Here is a 23,615-nt window from a genome sequence, read left to right on the forward strand (position 1 = left end):
GCAGGTTTCCATAAATAGCAGGTTTCTATAAATAGCAGGTTTCGGGTGAAATGAAAAGGGTGATTGAGATTTGTTATTTTATAGGAGATGCGTTGCCAAGTGGAGATTTATGTTCTCATCATCGAACCTTCCCTTTCGGGAATGGGGACAAAAGCAGGTGTCTACAGTTAGCCCCCACTTTGACTGAGTCTTAGAGTAAGACGATGGTCAAAGTATTAGACGGAGTGCGTCATACAAGCCATGGTGACCTGTTTTGCGAGGGTCTCACGAGCCCCCGAGTGATAACATTTGACTTAAGGGTCATCACTTGAAGTGTCGACATATCCCTCACGTGTCATTGGGATTTATCAAAGGATAGTATAGAAAACTCCCTCACTTTGTCATTGGAAGTATCTAAAGATGTGTAGAAACTCCCTCACTTTGTCATTGGGAGTAGCTACAGATGTTTTCGAAATAAAAGCTATAAAGTGTAATTGGGCCTGGCCAAGCCCAATCACGAGGTAAAAATGTTTTTAAAGATTCTCATTTTCAGGGTTAGCTAAACGAGAAAACCCCCTTGTTTTTATGGGACGTAAAACGAAGAAAAATCCGGCACATCGTTCTTTTTTGGAAAAACGGAAAACCAATCCTTTAATTTTTGAAAAAAAAGGGAAAACTACTCACATCGCTTTATGATTTTTCCGCATGATTTATGTTTATTCATATGTATCATAACCTAATAGTGGTATCACGAGCCTGTTATTATTTTCATAATCTAAATTGCATGAACATGGTTAAATTTCACAAATTTGCAAAGAATTAAAGGGGTGATTAATTTTCGTAATTAATTGCAAATTGCGTTTATTTAATTATATGTACGCAGTTTTTCGGCAGTTTCTTCGTTACTCATCCAAATCGAGTGATTTTTGTGTCAATTCCGCATGTAAAAGGCATTCTAAAAATTTGACAATTTTTTTTTTTCGCCGAAACCCATAATTCCCAAATTTGAAGCCTAACTATGACTTTTCGGAGGTTTTAGTTTTTCGAACGCAAAAGTTTGTAAATTTAAGATGTTAAATTGAATATTTGCGATTCTTGTTGATAAATCTTGAGTTTTTGATTGACCTACGGTATATGTTTAACAATTATGAATGCCTAGACTTGTTAATTATACAACCTAATTTGTAATTATGATTAATTTGTTGAAATTCGAATAATTTAGAATTGATTTGTTTTTCATAATTAATTAGTAATTTAATTAGGTACCAATGATTAAAATCCACCATAAAAATTGTTAATTTATGTTAAATTTTAAATTTTTATGACCTAGATTTGAATCCATGTCAATCGGAAATTAATTGATTAATAAATTTTCGATTTTTCGCCCTAAAATTATGAAATTAATATGATTTATTAATTTGTCATTAATTTTGGAAATAAAAGTTTTAATTTTTATGCAATTCGCTAATAAAACATGCACGCACAAAGCAATGGACGCTACGTGTTACCCTTAAGGGGTGTTGTATAGTGCGGGCATGCGACGACGAGCAAGGGAGCTCGTCGCCCATGCGGTACGATGCAACGAGCAAGAGCCATGGCACACGAGCACAAGGCAGCACGTTGCCCTGTGTCGAGTGCTGTGCGCATATGGGCGAGTGGGCAATGGCGAAGGGCCAAGGCGCAAGCCATCGGGAAGACGCGTGTGGGCAACAAGCGTGCTGCGCCACAGCGCGCGCTGCCACGCCCAGCAAGCAAGCAGACGCGAGGCAAGCAGGCGTGACGAGCAAGCGGGCGCACGCAGCGTGGCCTGCACTGCTGCGTTGCGTGTGGCCTTCTTGCGTATTGCTATACGAACAGTCGAGGGGCGCTAAGCCTCGTGCACTCGATGGGGCTTGGGCGCAAGCCCAAGTGCCTCGTCGTGTTACGATTGAGTCGTTCTTAAATTTAATATTGAATTTTCAGTTCGGAAACGTTTTAATTAATTTTAAAATTAATAATTTAAATTGTTTTCTTGGATTTTAATTTTGAATATTATAATTATTATAAATTTTAATTTATTCTAATTATTTTACTAAAATTAAAAACCTTGAATTAATTTAAATTCGACTGAAAATAAATTAAATAAGTGGATTCAATTATAAATTTATATGAGATTTAAATTTTAATTAAATTTGTATGTTTCCGGTTAGACTAGAAATACATTTTTATGTTTAAAATTAATAAAGCATATGAATTTATTGGTTTAAGTGGGAGCAATTTTAGTCATAAACTCTTGATTAGGTCTACAAATCCTTTAAGGTTAAACAACTTGATTAGAATTAATAAGGACTGAATAATTGGTAGATTATTGGTGCCCTTGATTAATTGCTGCAAATATTTATGTGATGCATAACGTGTTTTACTAACCAACTATGTGGGCCATTCATGATAATGAATGGGTGAATGGTATATATTGTATATGTACTGTTTTGCAGGTTATGAAGTGACTAGTATGACCCAAATAGGATAGAAAATATGGTCTGCGTACCATTAATTTGAATGTAATTGGTCTAAAGCACCAAATTTATTTTTCAACTAAAATATGGTCTGCGTACCATCAAATAGTTGTAATTAGTTTAATTATAGCTTATCCTATTTGAAGAAAATGGCATCTCTCACGGAGATTTTCAAGACGGACTTTGAAGTTGTAACTTCAAGATGAAGTCGGGCCATACTAGATCACATTTATCTTATGCATGCTTTAAGTTATTTATTGCTTTTAAATATGTCTTAAATATGCATGAGATTGTGGCTTGACTATGTTGCATGATTAAGGATTTTAGTTCACTTAAAATCTAACCAACATAGTAAGAGCCTTAAGTTCCAAACTTAAAAATTGAGTTAAAAGGTGCCATGCTAAAATAACACTTACTTGGATATCCTTTTTTCATCGATCTAAGTAATAGGTTTCCGCCATAGCGAGGTGTTACTTATCGATACTAAAGGGGTAAGGTACACAAATAATTGTGAGTACATGTTAGTTTTGGTGAAACTCAACGATATAAGTAAGGTGTCCTTTTATGCCGTGGCAAAATCGATAGGTTTACCTAATAAGTTCTTAGACGTACCTATCAACCAAGAGTAGTTTCTAGACTATTAGCAAAAGGCTTTTGCTTACCTAAAATGTTTCAGAATTGAGTCAAAATACATATTGTTCTTAATTCTTCAATGGTTTTAGGGTCTTGGAATCATTTTATTCACACTTGCCGGAACAATAAATTCGAATAAAATGCCAATAACTTGTTTAAAATTGCATTATTGCTTTAATTTCAAGTTATTATTCATGATAAATGTTTAGACTTTGCATGCTTCAATGTATGTTTTGATTATTGTTTATAATTAAATATCTTGCACTGCAGTAAATCCTTTTAGAAAGGTAACAGTAAATTTCCTCGATTGGTAATGAATCCAAGAACGATTCATGGAAATAAGAGAAAATGAGCAATTTAAAATGTACGTTTCTTTTAGCGACTTTTATGGTTGTTTTCGAGTATCAAAGTCGAATGGCGAACCGATTGGTGCTTGTGAATTCAAAATACAATGTAGTTTTGAGATCATAAAGCATTGAGTTTAAACGCTCAGCTTTACCAATGGTTAACAACCTAAAATCATTTTCCATTTAATTCTCGAATGAGTCTAGTCCCTAGACATTCGAATAGATCGATGCTTAGAGAACTTTAGAAGCTTCTGGTAAGATCATCTAGTTGAAACAAAATATTCAACATAAATTAAAATGGTAAAGAACCTTGTTGGTGACATTGGACATGTCTAAACAAAGTATAAAAGTCAAATCTAGAGAAATCAATTCTTAAGACTATAAGAAAGGGTACAAGAAATAGAAAAACAAGGAACAAATGAAAGAAATTTTACGATTTCGTTTCTACCTATAAGTTTATGTTTAAAGAGAAGTGACCTAGCAATCAAACTTCCTTGGTATCATATACCGCTTGAGGTTCTTACTTACTAATGGCCTACAAGTGGGAAATGAAGCATGTCAATACTACATTAGTTGTAGGGTCATCTAGTTTGTTTTAACACTACTACATTTTTTATCAGATGCAACGGTCAAGAAAAGGCTAATGCGACACCTTATCGAGAACCATTGCAATAGAGAAGGCTAATGTAACGGTATCTTGTATAACATTTCAAAAATCTGGGCTAATGCGACGGTGTGTCTAAAGCCGTTGCATTAGAGGGTCAAATGCGACGCATATTAGGCTAATGCGACGGGTGTACCAATTTACTTTATTCCCTCCCATAAATATTACTGTGCTTAAAATTTTCACTGTATTTCCAAAATTTTAAACCCCGCGCTTGGATGATTGTTCCCAAAATTTTCAAACCGCGCTGGAACCCAAAAGAGGAAAAGCAACATAAACTAAAAAAACACAAACCCTAATTATTCTAAGGAGAGGAAAGAGACTGAGAAATTCATAAATGGAGAGGACAGATAGTGAGAAGAAATAGAGAGATTTTCAATGTTAGGGTTTAGTTCGACAATTTAGGTTTGCAATTCGCAATTAGTTCTGAGCAATTCTCGCAAGGTCTAGCAATTAGATGCGCAAATTCTCTGAAGAAAACTCCAAAACTCTTCAATGGATTCAAATTACACCACCACGATGAAGCCAGAGGACGACAAACTGTAGTCCCATACAACAGATTCAAAAACTCTACCAAGGTTTGTTATTTCGATTTATTTTTTGGCCCAATTTCTTGAATTGCATTGTAATAGTTTTAGTTATTTAGGATTTTGATGATTTGAATTGATGGGGTTTAACATGTCAGCTCTTTGCAATTTCAATGGGTTCACTTTATTTCAAAGATGAATTTGATTTTCGCAACTTATGGCTTCTTGAAGTTTAAAGAATTCAAGTATTTTGCTGTCTTGAGTTTAGATGATAATTGATTAATTTGACTCCATCGTTTTCGATCCCTGGAGAGAGAGAGAACAGTGATAGTTGAAGGAGACGAATAAGAGGGAGAAATGGCGAGATAAGACAGATCAATTACAGTATTTTCACTTGTCGCCCATCTCTTTCAAGTCGAATACACACTTGAAGCAGTCCGTAAGGGCAACGCTGCCGTCGGAGTACGAGCTACCGACACCGTCGTTCTCGGTGTCGAGAAGAAATCCTCCGCCAAACTTCAAGATTTCAGGTTTCCTTTTTCTTTCTTCTAATCTTATTTTCTGTTTTCCGCTTTACTTTTTTGATTTAGGGTTTCCGATTTGTTATGAAAGTGAATGATTTAGGGTTTTAGCGAAGATTTTCCGAATTCAGATTAGAGAAACCCGTGGAATGTATGTTGATATGTTGTATGATTTTAATCGTGGAATATGTGTTACTAGGTTGTACAAGAAATGTTTTGATGTATGTGTTCAAAATTGCGGAGTAACCGAATATCTTCATTGAAACCATTTAGCGATGAGTATCTGCCTAATTGGGGTTTACTTGATTGATTGTTTATTAATTAACAAAGGTCCGCCCTTGTTTCCCAAATTTGTGTCATAAGAGCAACTAGGTGTGCAAATTGTAACTAGAAGGTCTTCCCAGGAGTTTCGATTAAGTAATTCGGATTGTTCGGGAATGGGAAATGCGTTATCTTCGATTTTATTTTACTTTAGCTGACATGCTGTCAATAAGATGACCCATATATTGGTTTATGTTTTCTTCTTCATATGTGCTAGAGCATCGATTTAGGGTGCCTGGGATATTAGGTAATTACAGGGCAAGCTTGGTTCTGTTGATATGGAGCGATTTGTGTAAATGGATTTGATACTGTAGCTAGAAACTCTGCAGGTTATATTTGTGTAATGTGAAATAGGGCTCTCACAGAAAGAAAAAAATATGAGCTATGTAACCTTCAATCCGATGTACATGATAAGTAATATGTCCAGTGTCTATTCTTACTTTTCATATGAGTATATTGTGCTATTCACTCCAATTTTTCTGCGTTTTGCATTCCTGGCTTCTGTTTTATGATCCAAAGCGATAGTGTATCTGGAAATCCGGTGCTTTATGTAGGTTTGTTTTCTTGCTTCTTATCTGTAAAGTTGTTAAGTTCATCTTTGAGGTGTCTACTTTATGAAGTACAATCAATTAGTTTCCTAATTAACCTTCCACCCATTGCCTTTAATCCCCTCGATCTCTTATTGAGGATCGGTGTAGAAAAACTGATGGTTAACAATATTCCCTAGAAATCAAGGTATGTTTCACCTAGCTACTTCAATTATCTCCTTCGATTTCCTGTTAGTTTTGCTACACTAACTTACATTTCTTGACAAATAGTCGTTCAAAGATTTGATGAAAGGAATGAGAATGGACATGTGGAAAATTCGTTATGAGAACTATGAAGAGCTTGAACTGTATTGCTACTATGTAGCAGGAACTGGTAGTCTATTTTTTCAATGTAGTGCTTTAAGGGGGAGATTTTACCTTCCACAAGATGGGCTCAGAGAATTTGGACTGAATGACAAGTTATATTTATCATCTCATAAAGATGCAACTTGTATCACTATCCTATGAAATTGATTTCTCGGTTTGAACTGAGCAGAGCTAAATTTCAAATGTGTTGCTTTGAGTTATAAACCCATGCCTTTTAAATTTACATCACTAGCCTGGTGGGTTGGAGATATAATATTCGTTTCCTTTTTCTGCAGGAGAAAGATCATCAATGGTTCCCATTAAGATGAAAGAAATTATAGAGGCTTTCCTTGGCTCGAATGTTAAGAATAATGTTCTTACAGTCTCGCGTTCTGACCACTTCATCCAAGGAAAATATACAAATAAGCATGGAGGAACATTTACTACATGCTTCCTGGAATTAATTTTCGTGGACATCCTCTCTAGAAGGGTAAATAAGAGCAGGTATGCCCCCATGCCTCCATCTTCTCTGTTAGCGCTAGCTTGGAATTCTCATGGAATGGCAGTCTGCAGTAATGATGTAACTCGCATAATATCCCCTGATTACGGCATACAGGCGACTATGCCAATGGATGATCAATGTGATTGAATGACAACAAAGACAATTATAGGTGCAAAACTATAATAAAATGCAGTTTCCTCTTTTGAGCTTCAATTCAATACTTAATTAACAGATTGTTGTTCAATGTTAATAAAATAAATCATTTTGTCCATGTAACAGAATATTCTACAAAATTGACATTTAATTCTCTACGGTCTACCCCTTTCATAACAATCGTTCTACCAGTTTAACTGTCAGGATTGGTTGCATATTAGGTTGGTCTTTGGTGCTTTTTACTGATTCATAGTCTCTATGTCGATGTTGGGTGTCCTTATTGTTGCCAATTTACCCATGATGAATCAGGTGTTATGTAACTCTATTCACACGCCATTCTTTTCAGAAATCTTTATCCCAAACATGAGTTTATTAAGCTTATTCATTAGGGGATTATGTAACATATGTTGATGATTGATTCTGAGTTTAAAAGTGGTTACAATGTCTTTGCAAACGTGTTTTTTATCTCACTTTAATTGTTATAGACTTGTTTGCTCCTTTCTCTTGCTTTGAGTTGTTTTCTGAAGTAGAGAACTGTTGTGGTGCTACAGGAGCTGTCTATTTCCTATTATCTGTGTCAGCATTTCTCGTTGTGTTGCCTTCATAGTGACCAGGAAATGTTGTTTCCTATATTTGACCATCGCATTGACCATGTCAGTGGGAACATACTCGGGTTTCTTCCGCACGCGGATAAAAAAGAAGTTTAATATTAGGGTGAGTTTCTCTTTATTTATTTTGTTTGTATATTGGTTGCTGCTTTGGTCATACCATGATGCCCTTAAAATGGTTCTACACGTCTGTCCCTAAATTCACTAAAATTTCTTTTTAACTCGTGTTTTACTCAGTGAAGCTTGTTCCAATGTCCCATTTTACCCTACTGAGTATTTAAATGTTAGGCCCTGAAGCTATTTTTTTCAAAGTTCATGTTCTTAGTTGCTGATGTTTTTGGTATTGATGCATAAGTGGGATTTCTTTTTATGAAAACAAAGATGTGGGTGGCTTTTGCTACTAGCTTGCAATCTTGCATTGTCTCCACACAACTGTGTAAGTTAACTACTCCACTTACTATTAAGTTCTGTTTCCCTGATTTGTTTGTGAAATGTGGGGGTAGATGCTTGATTTTGAGCAATGTAATGATTTGTTGTTGTATGTAGAAGTATTTCTTATCTAAAATTGTTCGAATCTTTACCCCTTCACTTTAATAGGAAGGCGTTATACATTATACCCGACTTTTCCATACCTCCCCAGCTCCCCTGCAGTAGAATAAAGGCTAACCTATGTGGATGTTGTATGCCGAAAGTTTGAGCTTTGATTATCTGATACTATGACAGTATAGTCATTATAATGTGCATCTTTACTCGCCTTCTTCAATATGTTACCTGATAATGGATAGTTATGCTTATGGCTTATAACGTGGATTATATAGTGAAGCAAAGCAAAGCTATAGTTAATGGCGTTTTTACTCTTTTCTTGCAAACTTTTATCTGCATTTCTGAATTCTTTTGACAAGTGGAACCATGTGGGTAAACCTTACGTTTTATCTACATGATTGTTATTTCATCAGGAGGTTTTCTATTACTAATATTACTGATAATAAGATTATGATTCCTTATATTGGAATGGCCTCAATCATTTAATGGAAGAATAATGATTGTTAAGGAATGGTGATTGTTAATAGGGGATCTTCAACCGGATTTCTTACAAGCACTACAAGTATACATACAGTAACTCTTTCTTTAATTAGCTAGTTTCTCTTCATTTTCCCTACTTTTTAGTATTCAGAACAGAACATTTGAGTATGGACTATAACACTACCTCTTTTTGGTAATCAGTCATTTTACTATGAGGGAAAAGTTGTCTTGTCAAACGAGGAATTCAACATGAGTGAAATTTCATGTTTTTATTTGAGTAAACATGAAGGTTATTTTTTTTATTTATCGTGTTTTAGCTAGTGTACCATCTTTAATTTGTGCCCATTCGTGATTTAAACTTGCAGGAGCATGGTGAGCTAAATGGAGGAGAAATATAGATCTAGCAAATGAGATGGGGGCTCTTGTTTGTTTTTGGGTCATTTTGTGATTTTTAGTAACGTTGAATTTGTTTCTATGAATCTTAATTTTATGTATTTTAGTCATTAAAAACACTAAGTTAGTTAGTGAACAACTATTTTGTAATGCATGTGTCCTATGGGCACTAATATTGTAATATTACTCTTTAAGTCAATGAAAATCTTTTATTATTGACATCCTTTTTTAATTTGAAAAACTAATTTTAATTATTATTATTATTATTATTATTATTATTATTATTTATTATTATTATGAATAAATGAACCCGTTGCATTAGGTGCTCAACAGATTTATTTTGACAATAAATTACCGTTGCATTAGGCTAAAACGCGTTGCATTATTTCTTTAAGCCAACATAAATAACCGTCGCATTAGCTAAAATAACCGTCGCATTAGCTTAAATAACCGTCGCATTAGCTAAAATGCCCGTCGCATTAGCTAAAGATCTAATGCGACACCCCATCTAAGGACCGTCGCATTAGATGCTTATCTAATGCGACGGTATTAATTTCCCGTTGCATTAGGTCACTGATCGTCGCATTAGGCCTAATGCAACGCCACCGGATGCAAGGGTCATTTATCGTCGCATTAGGTCTAATGCGACGGATTTTGATGCCTAATGCAACGATTTTAGGCGTTGCATCTGATAAGAAATGTAGTAGTGTAAGTCCTTTCAAAGGCTGGAACTTAATGGCTATTTTGTTCCTTAATCAGCATACCTAAATTTCTGTTTCAAACACAGAAAGACTCACATTCAGAAGAACAAAAACAATGTTTGTTTGTTTATTTGAATGAAATGGTCATTTACGGGTTGAGTCAATATGCTTGATTAAAACAAACAACTCTTTAACAATAAAAACTTTACTAGGTTCAAATCAAACCCTTGATTTGAGTTTCGCTAATCTTTGGCATTGTTTCTTAGACCATATCAACAAGTTAACATTCATAAGCTCTATTTTGATGGACTTTTGAAAGTTGATTGATTTCTAGATCAATTCAAGACAAGCTAGTCTTACTTGTTGAAAGTAACAAAAGATATGAACTATTGCTAGAACGCCGAGACGATAGAGTTCAAAGCTAAAGAAAGGTTTTATGACTTTATTATTTCACACAGATTTGAGTGAATATAGGTTTATTTACTCAACGTGATATAAGATTGAATTTGTTTGGCTAGTTCAAAGATTCAGAAGTATAAATCCCACTTGGCAAGAAATCATAAAGATCTAAGTTAGATCATGTCGATGATTACTTTAAGACCAAATATGATCATCTATGATTGTGTGTTGTAATTTCACGATCTAGCTCCATAAGATATGGCATATCTAAGTTGGAATGATCGGAGTCAATTAGTACTTGATTCGATCAATGATGAATCATAAAGACCTTTCCTATAAATTCTAAAACAAAATGCTGAACTACTACCAAACTAAACCAAATTCGTCAAAGCTATTGAAAAGTAATTTCAGAATATCTTTTCATAAATATATATCTAAAGAGTTGCTAAACTCAGTGGGAGCTTAGTGTTTGTTATTCAACAAACTAAGGCCCATGTCTAGATATATGTTTCATTGTAATTTATTCAAATGAGACACAAGGTGTGAGGGGGTCGAAAAAGCACGAGGCTAATGCGTGACCTCGTCCCTCGTGGGTGTGACGTTACTTTTTGTCAAATCAAGTGTAATTGGATTTCCTGTGAGTTTACACCCAATTGATTAGTAATATAGGAGTCGCCATTCAGTTTTTAACGACAATGAGAAAAACTGACAAAACCCGGTTATCATGACATAAAGGGAGTGCAATTATGTTTGACCACGACGGCCGTAGGTTCCCTTGTGATCCCTGGTGTGGGGATCTCTCAACATACACCCGCAAGGTAGAGATTGAGGGTTCGGGGGACTGTAACTACCGAGAGGAGTACTCGCTCTTCGATAACTCCAGAGGAAGGATATCCTTACTAGCTCAGCATAAATAATTGAAGGGACATGCGTTAACTATTAAACTAATCTGAATTGATTTAAACAATATGCAACACATAATACTAGATCGATCGCGATTATCTGATTTAGATTGTTTTAAGGGACCTAGCATGATAGTTCAATTTCCCAAAATATTATCTTTATTAGGCGTGATAGAACAATCAGATTAAATAGTTAAACAGTTTTATAAAAGGGCGAGGAAAGCAATTAAATCATGCGGAGGGACACATTACGACGCACCCTTGAGAGGTGCGTCACGGTTCTCAGAAAACTAACCACTTAGGCTTTGCTATTTCTCCTTTTATTTAACGAATCTCAAGTTTCCAGGCTTAATTCTTTAGCTACAAGGGACAGGATACGTTCTGTTCGATTTTTGGATCGATTGCGACACAACGCGGGATCAATTTCGCAGCGTAAGGCTTAGGCTTAGGGGTTGGAGTCAATACTCAGAATATGAATTGTGTGTTCTTTTCTCGTCGAATTTGGGGCTATATTTATAGAAAAGAGTTCGTGGAAAGATAGAATTTTAGAGCTCTAATCCACAAAGAATTAGGAAAGAACACGTCCCAGGTAATTTCAGCGCCCAGGGCTGGGCGCCGAAGATTTCGGCGCCTAGAGCCAGGCGTTGAAAATAGGGTCTGGGCCGTTTTCTTTGTCAGATTTGGACTCTTAGAATCCGGAGTGTTTGAGACATATTCGAGTCTTTTAGCGCTTATTAACTTTATGACGGAATGCGTCTGGGCCCGTTACGAACTTTAGGCTCGTTAGGATTTTAATTAATACGTAACTCTTATTTTTGAATCATATTAGGAATAGGATTCCTCTTGCAATTTCTATCTCATTTAGGATTTATGTTGGAGTGCAACACCTAATTCTGACAGGTTTCTATCTTTTATGACTTGCCACTTTTAACAACTACCCATTATTTTAGTTACTATTTTTAGCAGGTTTCCATAAATAGCAGGTTTCTATAAATAGCAGGTTTCGGGTGAAATGAAAAGGGTGATTGAGATTGGTTAATTTATAGGAGATGCGTTGCCAAGTGGAGATTTATGTTCTCATCATCGAACCTTCCCTTTCGGGAATGGGGACAAAAGTAGGTGTCTACACAAGGGTATTGTTTCTACCACGAATTTTTGAGAACATAATGTTTGTTTGCTCGAAATAATGTCCTTTTGGAGATTCGTTTCCAAAATGACAAGTGGGAGAAAATAGACCTCGAAAGTCTTCGAGGCGAACAACAAACATAAAACGGAGATTCCAGAGGCGTTTCGAAGTTCTTTAGAAAATCCGAACACTTATTCTTTGAGGACTTTAGAAGTGGCTTTAAAGAATAGACATCTCTTAGAAGAATTTACAAGTGCTTCAAGGAGAACAGAATATTCAAAGGACCTTCAAGTGGCTGTTGGTATTCTATTGTTTGATCGATGTTCTATACCCAAGTAGGCATAGAGTTCAAGTCACTGAAACTATAAGATTCTTCTATTAGATAGTGAAGAATCATGGAGTTCAGGTCACTGAAGCTATGCGATTCTTCTATTAGATAGTGAAGAAACCAACAACTTGCAGTCAAACTATTATCATGTAGATTAATGAGTTTGTGACTTGTAAGAAAGCTATGACAAAACCTAGATTCCCTAAAATGGTTAAAGGCCATATATAGACTCAAATGTTTTAGATGGTTAAAGGCCATAAAACATAACCAATGTTTTGATGACAAAATTGAAATTTTGTTTGATTTGCAAGAATGGGTTAACACCTATTTGTTGCAAATTGGTCTTAAGGATAAAAACAATCAAACATGGAATTGTGTTCACACACAAAGCTAGATTAGTTGCTAAAGGTTACAAGCAAATTCACGGCGTGGATTGTGTTGAAACCTCACGCATAATCGTAATGCTGAAGTCTATAATTCAAGCAATGATTGCATATTGGTACATATGGCAATTGGATGACAAAACGTATTCCTCAATCAAATGTTGGAAGAAAACTATGTACATAGCATGTCATAGGATTTGTGGATCCAAATAAAAGCCTGAAAAGAAAAGCTAGCTTATGAAATCTAAGTACAGATTTAAGCAAGCAAAATTGGGAATTGGAACTGTATTTTAGTGAAGCTAATAAGTATTTTAGTTTCATAAAATGTACATAATTCTTATAGATATATAAGAAGTTTAGTGGGAGTGCATAAAACTTAATTGGTCCTATGTGTATCACACACATATATCTCTATTGTGAAATAACATTCAAATGCTAATGACTTAGATTTGAAATTATTCATCAATGATGAACCATGGCGAAACTTAGTACATACTGGGTATTAAGATCTATTTACAAAGATCTTATGATTAAGTAATGGAATTTACTAAATCAAACACGAAAGACTCCATTAGAGATATTCGACCCATGTGAATAAATCTAAGTAAAGAATGTTTGAACTATGTATAAGCATTTACTAAGTTAAACATCAAAGGATCTAGATGAGATTCTTAACCTATATTATATGTCAAAGAATTTAGCTGGATTTAGTATCGACTGAAACTATAATGAGCTAAAGTTACATGAATAGAATTCAATTGGGAATTATTCTGCAAAAGAATTTATCATGTATGATATAATATGAGGATCGCCAAAAATATATCGTATGGCTTTAGGCATAACGAGCATATAACAATCTCTATTGATCTAAGTGAAGATCAACTAGATTGAGATCAAGAAAAACTTATGGTAATTGAAAAGGTACATAGGAATAGTTCTTGATTCAAGGAAATAAAGATATGCTAAATAGTTGATGCTACACGCATAAACACTGGCAAAGGATCAAGCAAGATCCCTTTGGAGTTAACCATTGGCAAGGACGAGCTATATAGCATCGTGTTTTGAAATGGAAACATGGATTGGAGACCATGAGTTGTTGCGTGGGAAATTAAATATTAATTTCTATGTTCTAAGATACAGCTGGAAAGTCTTCCACATATTTGTGAACTGCTTGGATAAGTAAATCCAACCAAAGCATCACTGGCAACCTATACAGTTGAAGTAAAAGTACTTATTGCCTAAGAAGCAATAAAACAGGGTTGTTTATGTTAAAGAGTTCTTCACTGAACTTGGGTAGATCACATGTCTGCTGGCTTGATGGTTCTTCATTGCAAAATGCGTAGAACCACTATCGAAGTAAGAAAGACTAGATCACATAATAAACAAAATCAAAAGATCTTATCATCCTATATCGAAGAACATTCGATGAAAAGGATATTAAGATTGGCAAAGCATGATAACTAAACCTATGCAACAAGTGAGAAGCAACACTCACATTGTAGCACTGGAAATCAAGCATAGCTTTGAATTCCATGAACTGTTTTAAAGATGGGTTTGAGGCCCATGGTTGTAAAACATTGGGGTTGAACATTTATCATATATGAAATGTATTTTCATATTCCATTTAATCTTGGTTTAGTATTAAATGATGAGTCTCTTCAATTTGACGATATATTCAAGATAGACTGTCAGGACCAGTCATGTGACTAAGAAATGTCTATCAAGTGAACTTGAATGTCAAAATTTGAAAATGGTCCCTGGTCGGAGTTTTCTATAAAGATGGACGCATAGAAAACGTTAGACGACTAGAATGCAAGATGACTAGTAGTTCTGTTTCTTGAACTATGTGGACATGGCAATGTCGTAATCATTTGCATAGATACTTACTTTTGGAAGACTAGTATCGGACAGACCTATGAAACTTTACTGTAAGAGATGACAATCTGTCACAAGTAAATTTCATTAAAATTATTAGACACTAAATCCTCAATACCTGAGTGATTTGAGATTACTTGTTTGAGAACTGGTTACTTTGACGTTGACCAACCGTCGCACCGTAAAAGGAGGCTATAAAGGCAGCGCTCAGGTAATCACCTATCAAACGAAGTCTAATCTCAAGATCGCAAGATTGGGATTGTCCTCCCATAAGTCGGGATGAGATGCTTAAAAGTTGTACAAGGCCACTCGTAGAGCTAGAAACTGTAAAATGCATGGCCGTGCTCGGATAAATCATAGGATATGATTATCTGTTTATTTGATCAGTTGACCTCTGAAACCGAGAAACACCTATGGACATAATAAGGGTGACAACTCTTACCTTATGTTCAAGAGCAAGCATCGAGCGACAAAGGACTTAGGTAATGCACACTTAGGACAAGTGGGAGACTGAAGGAAATAATGCCCTTGGTCCAAGTATGCATATAATATTAAGTCTAATAAATGCGGTTCAGTATTAATTAACAAGTTAATAATTCAGTGAGATCAAGTGAGCTGAATGCCTAGCTAGAGGCCGCTTCAGTTCAAGTGGAATTAATGATATTAATCCACAACTTACTCTTGACTGAACCCGTAGGGTCACACAAATAGTACGTAAACGGATCAAGTATTTAATGGCATTAAATACTCCATCTATGGATATTCGGAATCGACGGATCTTGGTTTCAGTGGGAGCAAGAAATGAATACTCCGGAAACGATGATATTGCCGGAAACGGAAATATGGATCGTATCGGTAATATGAATATTATCCAAGTCGTAGATATTGCCGGAAACGGAAACATGGTACGTATCGGAAAATATTATTGGAAATGGAAATATTGCCGGAATCGGAATATTGCCGGAAACGGAAATATTGTCAGAATCGGAAATCGGAAAATAATTCCGGTAACGGAAATATTAAATATTTGTTCGAAACGGAAATTAATTCCGGAATCGGATATATTAAATATTTGTCGTATCGGAAATGAATTCCAGAACCGGGAATTTAATCGGAAGCGCATCGTACGAATTAGCATCGGACGAGGCTTGCCAGACGAAGGCCCAGCATGAAGCCAGGCCCGCGCCCAGCAAGCCAAGCGCCCAACACGAAGGCCACAGCCTCGCCAGGCCCAGCGCAAGGCCAGGCCCAACAAGGTTGTAGGCGCGCGCTGGAGCGTATGCTCGTGTGCTGCGAGGCAGCGCCCACTCGTGTGGGCCGCAAGGCCTGCGCGGGTGCGTGCGTCCCTCGTGGTCGTGCGATACTCGTGTTCGTAACGAATCCTAATCCTATCGGAATTCGTGCAATGATTAAATCCTAATCCTAATAGATTAAATTTATTATTTAGAGTTCAAATAGGATTCTAATTAATAAATCCATATCCTAGTAGGATTATAATTCCTTTCCATAAACTCTATAAATATAGGCCTAGGGTCACATATTTAACAGACGATTATTGAAGTATTCAAGGTAAGATTTTTAAGCAAAAATCAGCCAAACACTTGCAACCCAAAATAGCCGAAAATCCTAAGTAACCTTAAGGGCGATTCTAGTTGGTCAAGCTTAAGGCGGATCCGGACGTGCTGTGGACTATCTACGGAGGGACGACACTTGGAGTCCTAAAGACTTGTTCTTGTTCGGTTCGGGCGCAGCTAGGGAGGGCACGCTACAAAGTGTATGCATCTGAATTATGCTAAATGATTATGTGTAAATAATATGTTTCATGGCTTTATGGTTTTTCCGCATGATTTATGTTTATTCATATGTATCATAACCTAACAGGAGCATGAAAGAACAAAGAATAAAAAGGTTCTGGTGTCACGGTCTAACTGTTCTTAGCATCATGTCAAGGATGAAAGTGCCTCAAAACACCTTAATGTGTTTCAATTTCTGCCATCATTGAAACATATTGCTGTCCTGTTATCTCTTTGCCCCACCCTTCTTTATTTTTGTGAATAAACTCAGTTTGTTGGGCGGTTGAGCCATGTACGTAGTTAAGAATTTAAAAGGCCACCCTCCCCTTGATCTTAAGCTCCATACTGTATGCCTATTTGACAGCAATGGTCACCCATATTGGCAGCTTTCATGAAACATATGTTTCTGCCATCATTGAAACATATTGCTGTCCTGCGTCCTCCACTAGAGCACTTTCATGAATGTTGGCAGCTTCATACTCACCTAGGAAGTTCATAGTTTTGGAACAAGCCAAAATAGGATCGATCTTTTTTCAATAAAAAATCCATGAATTTTGCATACTCCAAATCTGCCAGATCATCAATGCAATTTCCCAACTACTGTCCAAACAATATTTCGTTATTATCTCACACCACTCAGTAAAGGAAATGTTTTTCCACCTCTTTACCTCCAGCCTGAAGGGCGAGATACGCCACATTAGTTGGGTATCCCTACATAAAACAGCAATGTGAATTTTGGTTTCCCCCCTCCATGGTTGATAGACTTAACTATCAATTTTCTAACTTGAGCATTACGTGAATTTTGGATGATCGAGAAGTGAACTTTTGATTTTAATTTTCAGTTATTTTAATACCATTGTAGCTTGCTTGTCCTTTTATATATTTTCTTCTGGAAATTGGTAAACAATACGAAGTATTGATTAGATGGGGAACATAATTTCTGTGAGAGACATACATAATTGTTATTCACGTAGAAATTAAGCTCAACAATAGTAGAGGCTCATTTTTTAGAGCAACATAGAGATAAGATCTGATTAACATATAAATGATCAGAAGATAGCAGAGAGCATATCAAAAGTTCAACAATAAGCATATCAGCAAATCATCAGAATAAAAACAGTAACAATAGTGTTAAAGACTTCTTGTAGCATCAAATTATAGTCTACTACATATTTCCCCATATTCTCTGCTTCATTTTTTATGTCCTTCTGATTTCATCCCCTTTCAGCATTATTTTACTACTCGTAAGAATTCAAGATGCCCTGCATTAACTGTGAGGTATATGGAGTATTTAGACTTGGATGATAATAAGTGGAGTAGTTAAGTAGGTAGGATCATCTCTTTTGTACCCATATTGTGCATCACAAAGAACAATGTCGTGAATCTTAATGTTTTTTTCAAGTTTGTCATGTTACTGCACTAGAATGGTTCACTAGAATGGTTCAGTATGTTTCCATTGAAATCATTTTGCCCCTAGAGTCAATTTCAATATCCATTCAAGTTTCTCACTATATAATGCTTTCTGTTGTATTGATTCTTGTTTTTGAAATTGTGTATAGCTAAATTGGTCTTTTTTTGGTGTTAAATTTTTTACTTTGTTCAGTAGGAGTTTTCATTGTACAAGGAATTCGTAAGTCCTTAAAATTTGAGTTTGGACTGAGGAATCTTTGTATACTTTTCCTATATGTTCGCTTTTTTTAATGAAGTATTTCCTCAAAGAAAATAGTGTTATACTACGTATTTCTTTTTACATTGCATGTGTGACATAAATTTTTTGATGTGTAGATTAATGATGATTCAGGAAGGTAACAATTAGATCAAGATATTGAAACTCCGATCTCAATCACGTGGATTTAGGAATAGACAATTTTTTTATGTTAAAGGAACAAAATAAGTTATTTTTATTTCTACTGTGATTTGATAAGACAAAAATTTGATGTATGGATATAATATACGATCCTAAGTTATTTTGGTATGTTCTTAACTAGTGCAAATATGCACGTGGATGTTTTTTTTTATTAAAATTAAGTATGTGATTACAAGTAAGTTTGATTATTGGACAATGCAAATATGCACATGATGAGTGTTTGCGGCTGTTTGTTCTGTTGTTGCAGTCAGCTGTTTCTTTTGTGGTTGGTTGATGTGCTATATATTTGCAGGTTTTATAGTGTTGTTGCTATGCTTCCTTCTGGTGTTGCGGTCTGTACACCCATTGATGTTGTTTTTGTTTTTTCGTTTGAACTTTTCTTGGAATACTTCATTTTGGTAATAAAGTTTCTCTATTTAGAAAAATATAAAAGAATATGATTGGTAGGTAAATTGTGACGCTTTTTTGCATCAAATGTGTTTTGGTGGGAAATAATGGGGAGGTAAATTGTGACGCTTTTTGCATCATAATTGTTTTGGTGGGAAATATGGGGAGGTAAATTGTGACGCTTTGTTGCATCACAATCGATTTGGCTCAAATGTAGCTCGACAAAAAATTTACCATTAAAAGCGTCCTTATATTGAAGGAGTGGCTAAAAAGAGCGTCACAAAATTTGAGCTTTGTGGCTACTAAAAGCGTCATTATATAGTGGCCCAAAATATAATGACGCTTTTGTGAAGCGTCATTATAGAAAATTGTGACGTTTTTTAGCGCCACTTTTCGACCAAAAGAGCGTCAATATGTGTCGTATTTTTTTATAGTGTAGTCTCCTTTTACGGTGCGACGGTTGACAACGTTAAAGTAACCAATTCTTAAACATGTAATCTTGAATCACTCAGGTAATGAGAATAAGCGTCTAATAAGACAATGAAATTTACTTATGAATAATTTTCATCTCTTACAGTAAAGTTTCATAGGTCTGTCCGATACTAATCTTATCAAGTAAGTATCTATGCAAATGATTGCGACATTGCCATGTCCACATAGTTCAAGAAACAGAACAACTAGTCATCTTGCAATCTAATCGTCTAGCGTTTTCTATGGGTCCACCTTTATAGAAAACTTCCGACCAGGGACCTTTCAAATTTTGACATTCAAGTTCACTTGATAGACGTTTCTGATCGAGGGAAAACTAGGTCGTTACTAGTCTCTCCTAATCAAAAAAATTACCTAAACTAACCACTAAACACGAGTAAAGCGGTAAGCAAGGGTCGGAATCCACAAGGACTAAGGTGTGCTAATTTATGCTAATCGAACAACAAGCTAGGTCGAAACGAGTTGGAAAGTCAACTAACCAACTAAAACTAAATCAACTAAACTAAGAAATCAAAAGTAAATGAGATTAGGGAATGGGTCAAACAACAACAAATCATGGAATGGAGATAAAGGAATTGAAAACGGGGAAGATTCACAAGCACTACATGATAAGCGTTGAATTCACAAATAGCTCCAACCATCTCCCGATGCGCGAGCAATTTCCCTAAGCATCAAGAATGAACTCCCGTTCTACCCTATCATAACCGGGGTAAATCAAAATCCCAATTCAACCAAATAGTCAAGTTTAAGTCTTTAATCCCTTTCCAACCCAACTAGACTACTCCAAGCAATTATGGAACACTTAATTATTGATCAAGTTAAATGCAACATGTATTGGAAATGCTTAAACATACAATAATTTAATCATGAAAATCCCTAATTTCCAATCACAAACACCAAAACCAATCAATGTTGGGTTTTCACCAAACCCTAATCAATAAACTACTCCATAATCATAAACACACAAAATTTAAAGAAATTAACAACTAAAAACATGATTCTAAACATTAATAGCAACTCATCTAAACATGAATCATTTAACTAAACCAAAATAATTAAACTAATTAAAACGATTAATAAAACAATAAATAAAGAAATAAATGAGGAGAGAGAGTAAGAAATTCTCATTGATTAATGGTGGAAATCTTGAACAAAATTGCCACACTTGAATTTAAAAGCCCCAATTTTTCATTGATTTTCCTCACTTTATCTCTCTAAAAGCTAAACCCTAAACCCTAAGAAAAAGAAGAACTAAACTAATTATTTACATTCCTAATGAGTTGGTTTCAACCTTAAGTATTTATACTCCTAAACTAAAAAGAAATTAAAGGAAGAAAAGGAAAAAGAAAAAAAAAAGAAAAAAAAAAAGAAGACTAAAAGTCTAAAACAAAATTCCAGTAAAAAAAAATCGAAACTAAAAAAAAAAGGGAAAAGAGAGGAGAAAAGTAAAGAGAAAATTAAACTCAAAAGAAAAGTAAAAGAGAAAAGAAAACTCAATTAAAGAAGACAAAAACAAAACATTTCATCCCTGAATATCAAACATTAAGACCCTTTTAATCAACTCCCAGGTCCATGAAACCAAACCCGTCTCCCCTTTCGTTTCCTTCGTCTCCCCTCTTCGTTTGTTTTGCTCCTTTCAATCGTTGATACTGCTGCTGCATCTCCTCCCTCCTCCATTTCGATCAGCGTCCACCATCACCATTAACGGCCATCACCGCCGTCCATCACCCCCAATCATCAACGATCATCATCGTGTATCATCATTACTGCTCCTTCAATCGAACGACCCAATTCGCAGCTCAATCGTCATCAAATCGCAACCATTTAGCTTCATTAATTCCGTACAACCAAACGCGTCCAAATGTTCGGACGAACTCTAATGGAAGTTCGCGAACTTCATTGTGGTTTGGGCGAACTTCATTCAGGTTTGACCGAACCTCATACAATTAGGAATTGTAAATTTTCGGTTCGGTCGAACATAATTACGGGTTCGAACGAACCCAATTCCTCAGTTTTTTTCTCTGTTTTGGGCAACGATTTCTGTTGTTTGATGGACTGAGATGATGGCAGGTGGTCTTGGTGCTGTGTGGTGAAAGGGGAGTCGAGCAGGTTGTTGTGGGTGTTGGTGGTATGGTGTTGCAGCTAGCCAGAAGGGAGCAGCCAACAGTGGCTAGGGTGATGCACAATTGTGTGGTGTAGGATAGAGGAGGAGAATGGTGAAGGATTAGCTTGCCTTGCTTATTTGTTCTCAAGCCTTAACATTGACTTTTGTTGACCATGCCTTGAACTTGTGCTCCGGCACTCCGAATAATACATACCTACACAATTAAAATAGCACACGAGGGGTGAAATGCGAAATAATAATAATAATAATAATAATAATAATAATAATAATAATAATAATAATAATAATAATAATAATGTGAGGGGGTCGAAAAAGCACGAGGCTAATGCGTGACCTCGTCCCTCGTGGGTGTGACGCTTCTTTTTGTCAAATCAAATGTAATTGGATTTCCTGTGAGCTTACACCCAATTGACTAGTAATATAGGAGTCGCCATTCAGTTTTTAATGACAATGAGAAAAACTGACAAAACCCGGTTATCGTGACATAAAGGGAGTGCAATTATGTTTGACCACGACGGCCGTAGGTTCCCTTGTGATCCCTGGTGTGGGGATCTCTCAACATACACCCGCAAGGTAGAGATTGAGGGTTCGGGGGACTGTAACTACCGAGAGGAGTACTCGCTCGTCGACAACTCCAGAGGCAGGATATCCTTACTAGCTTAGCATAAATAATTGAAGGGACATGCGTTAACTATTAAACTAATCTGAGTTGATTTTAGCAATATGCAACATATAATACTAGATCGATCTCGATTATCTTATTTAAATAGCATTAAGGGACCTAGCATGATAATTCAATTTCCCAAAAATATTATATTTGTTAGGCGTGGTAGAACAATCAGATTTAGTTAGTTTAACAGTTCATAAAAAGGGCGAGGAAAGCAATTAAATCATAGAAAAGGGACACATTACGACGCACCCTTGAGAGGTGCGTCACGGTTCTCAGAAAACTAACCACTTTGACTTTGCTATTTCTCCTTTTTATTTAACGAATCTCAAATTATGGGACAGGATACGTTCTGTTCGATTTATGGATCGATTGCGACAGAACGTGTGAACAATTTCGCAGCGTGAGGCTTAGGCTAGGGGTTGGAGTCAATACTCAGAATATGAATTGTGTGTTGTTATTTCACGTCGAACTTGGGCTATATTTATAGAAAAGAGTTTGTGGAAAGATAGAATTGCAGAGCTCTAATCCACAAAGAATTAAGAAAAAACACGTACGTAGGTAATTCCAGCGCCCAGGCCTGGGCGCCGAAGATTTCGGCGCCCAGAGCCAGGCGTTGAAAATAGGGTTTGGGCTGTTTTCTTAGTCAGATTCGGATTCCTAAAATCCGTAGTGTTTGAGACTTAATCGAGTCTTTTAGTGCGTATCAATTTCATGACGGAATGCGTCTGGGCCCGTTACGAACTCTAGGCTCGTTAGGATTTTAATTAATACGTAACTCTTATTGCCGAATCATATTAGGAATAGGATTCTCGCCGTTTTCTATCTCATTTAGGATTTATGTTGGAGTGCAACACCTAATTCTGACAAGTTTCTATCTTTTATGACTTGCCACTTTTAGAAGCTACCCTTTTACGGTAGTTACTATTTTTAGCAGGTTTCCATAAATAGCAGGTTTCTATAAATAGCAGGTTTTGGGTGAAACGAGAAGGGTGATTGAGATTCTTTATTTTTATAGGAGATGCGTTGTCAAGTGGAGATTTATGTTATCATCGAACCTTCCCTTTCGGGAATGGGGACAAAATTAGGCGTCTACAGTTAGCCCCCACTTTGACTGAGTCTTGGAGTAAGACGATGGTCAAAGTATTAGACGGAGTGCGTCACACAAGTCATGGTGACCTTTTTTTTGCGAGGGTCTCACGATCCCCCGAGTGATAACATTTGACTTAAGGGTCATCACTTTGAAGTGTCGACATATCCCTCACGTGTCATTGGGATTTGTCAACTGATAGTATAGAAACTTCCTCACTTTGTCATTGGAAGGATCTAAAGGTGCGTAGAAACTCCCTCACTTTGTCATTGGGAGTAGCTACCAATGTTTTTGAAATCAAAGCTGTAAAGTGTAATTGGGCCTGGCCAAGCCTAACCACGAGGTAAAAATGTTTTTTAAAGATTCTCATTTTCAAGGCTAGTTAAACGAGAAAACCCCCTTGTTTTTATGGGACGTAAAACGA

The 23,615-nt window shown here is 36.0% G+C and overlaps 1 protein-coding gene across 1 annotated transcript; it reads left to right on the plus strand.

Moving 5' to 3' along the window:
* The first annotated feature begins 4,976 nt into the window (after positions 1-4,976).
* On the plus strand, positions 4,977-9,278 carry LOC110785184 (uncharacterized). The gene is made up of 4 exons (XM_056829066.1): positions 4,977-5,175; positions 6,677-6,884; positions 7,587-7,749; positions 8,025-9,278. The coding sequence occupies exons 2-4, from the start codon at positions 6,691-6,693 to the stop codon at positions 8,187-8,189; spliced, it is 522 nt and encodes a 173-aa protein (XP_056685044.1). The 5' UTR covers positions 4,977-5,175; positions 6,677-6,690; the 3' UTR covers positions 8,190-9,278.
* Positions 9,279-23,615: the final 14,337 nt, after the last annotated feature.

The sequence above is a fragment of the Spinacia oleracea genome, chromosome 5, assembly GCF_020520425.1.
Source record: "Spinacia oleracea cultivar Varoflay chromosome 5, BTI_SOV_V1, whole genome shotgun sequence".
In the NCBI taxonomy this organism is placed as follows: domain Eukaryota; kingdom Viridiplantae; phylum Streptophyta; class Magnoliopsida; order Caryophyllales; family Amaranthaceae; genus Spinacia; species Spinacia oleracea.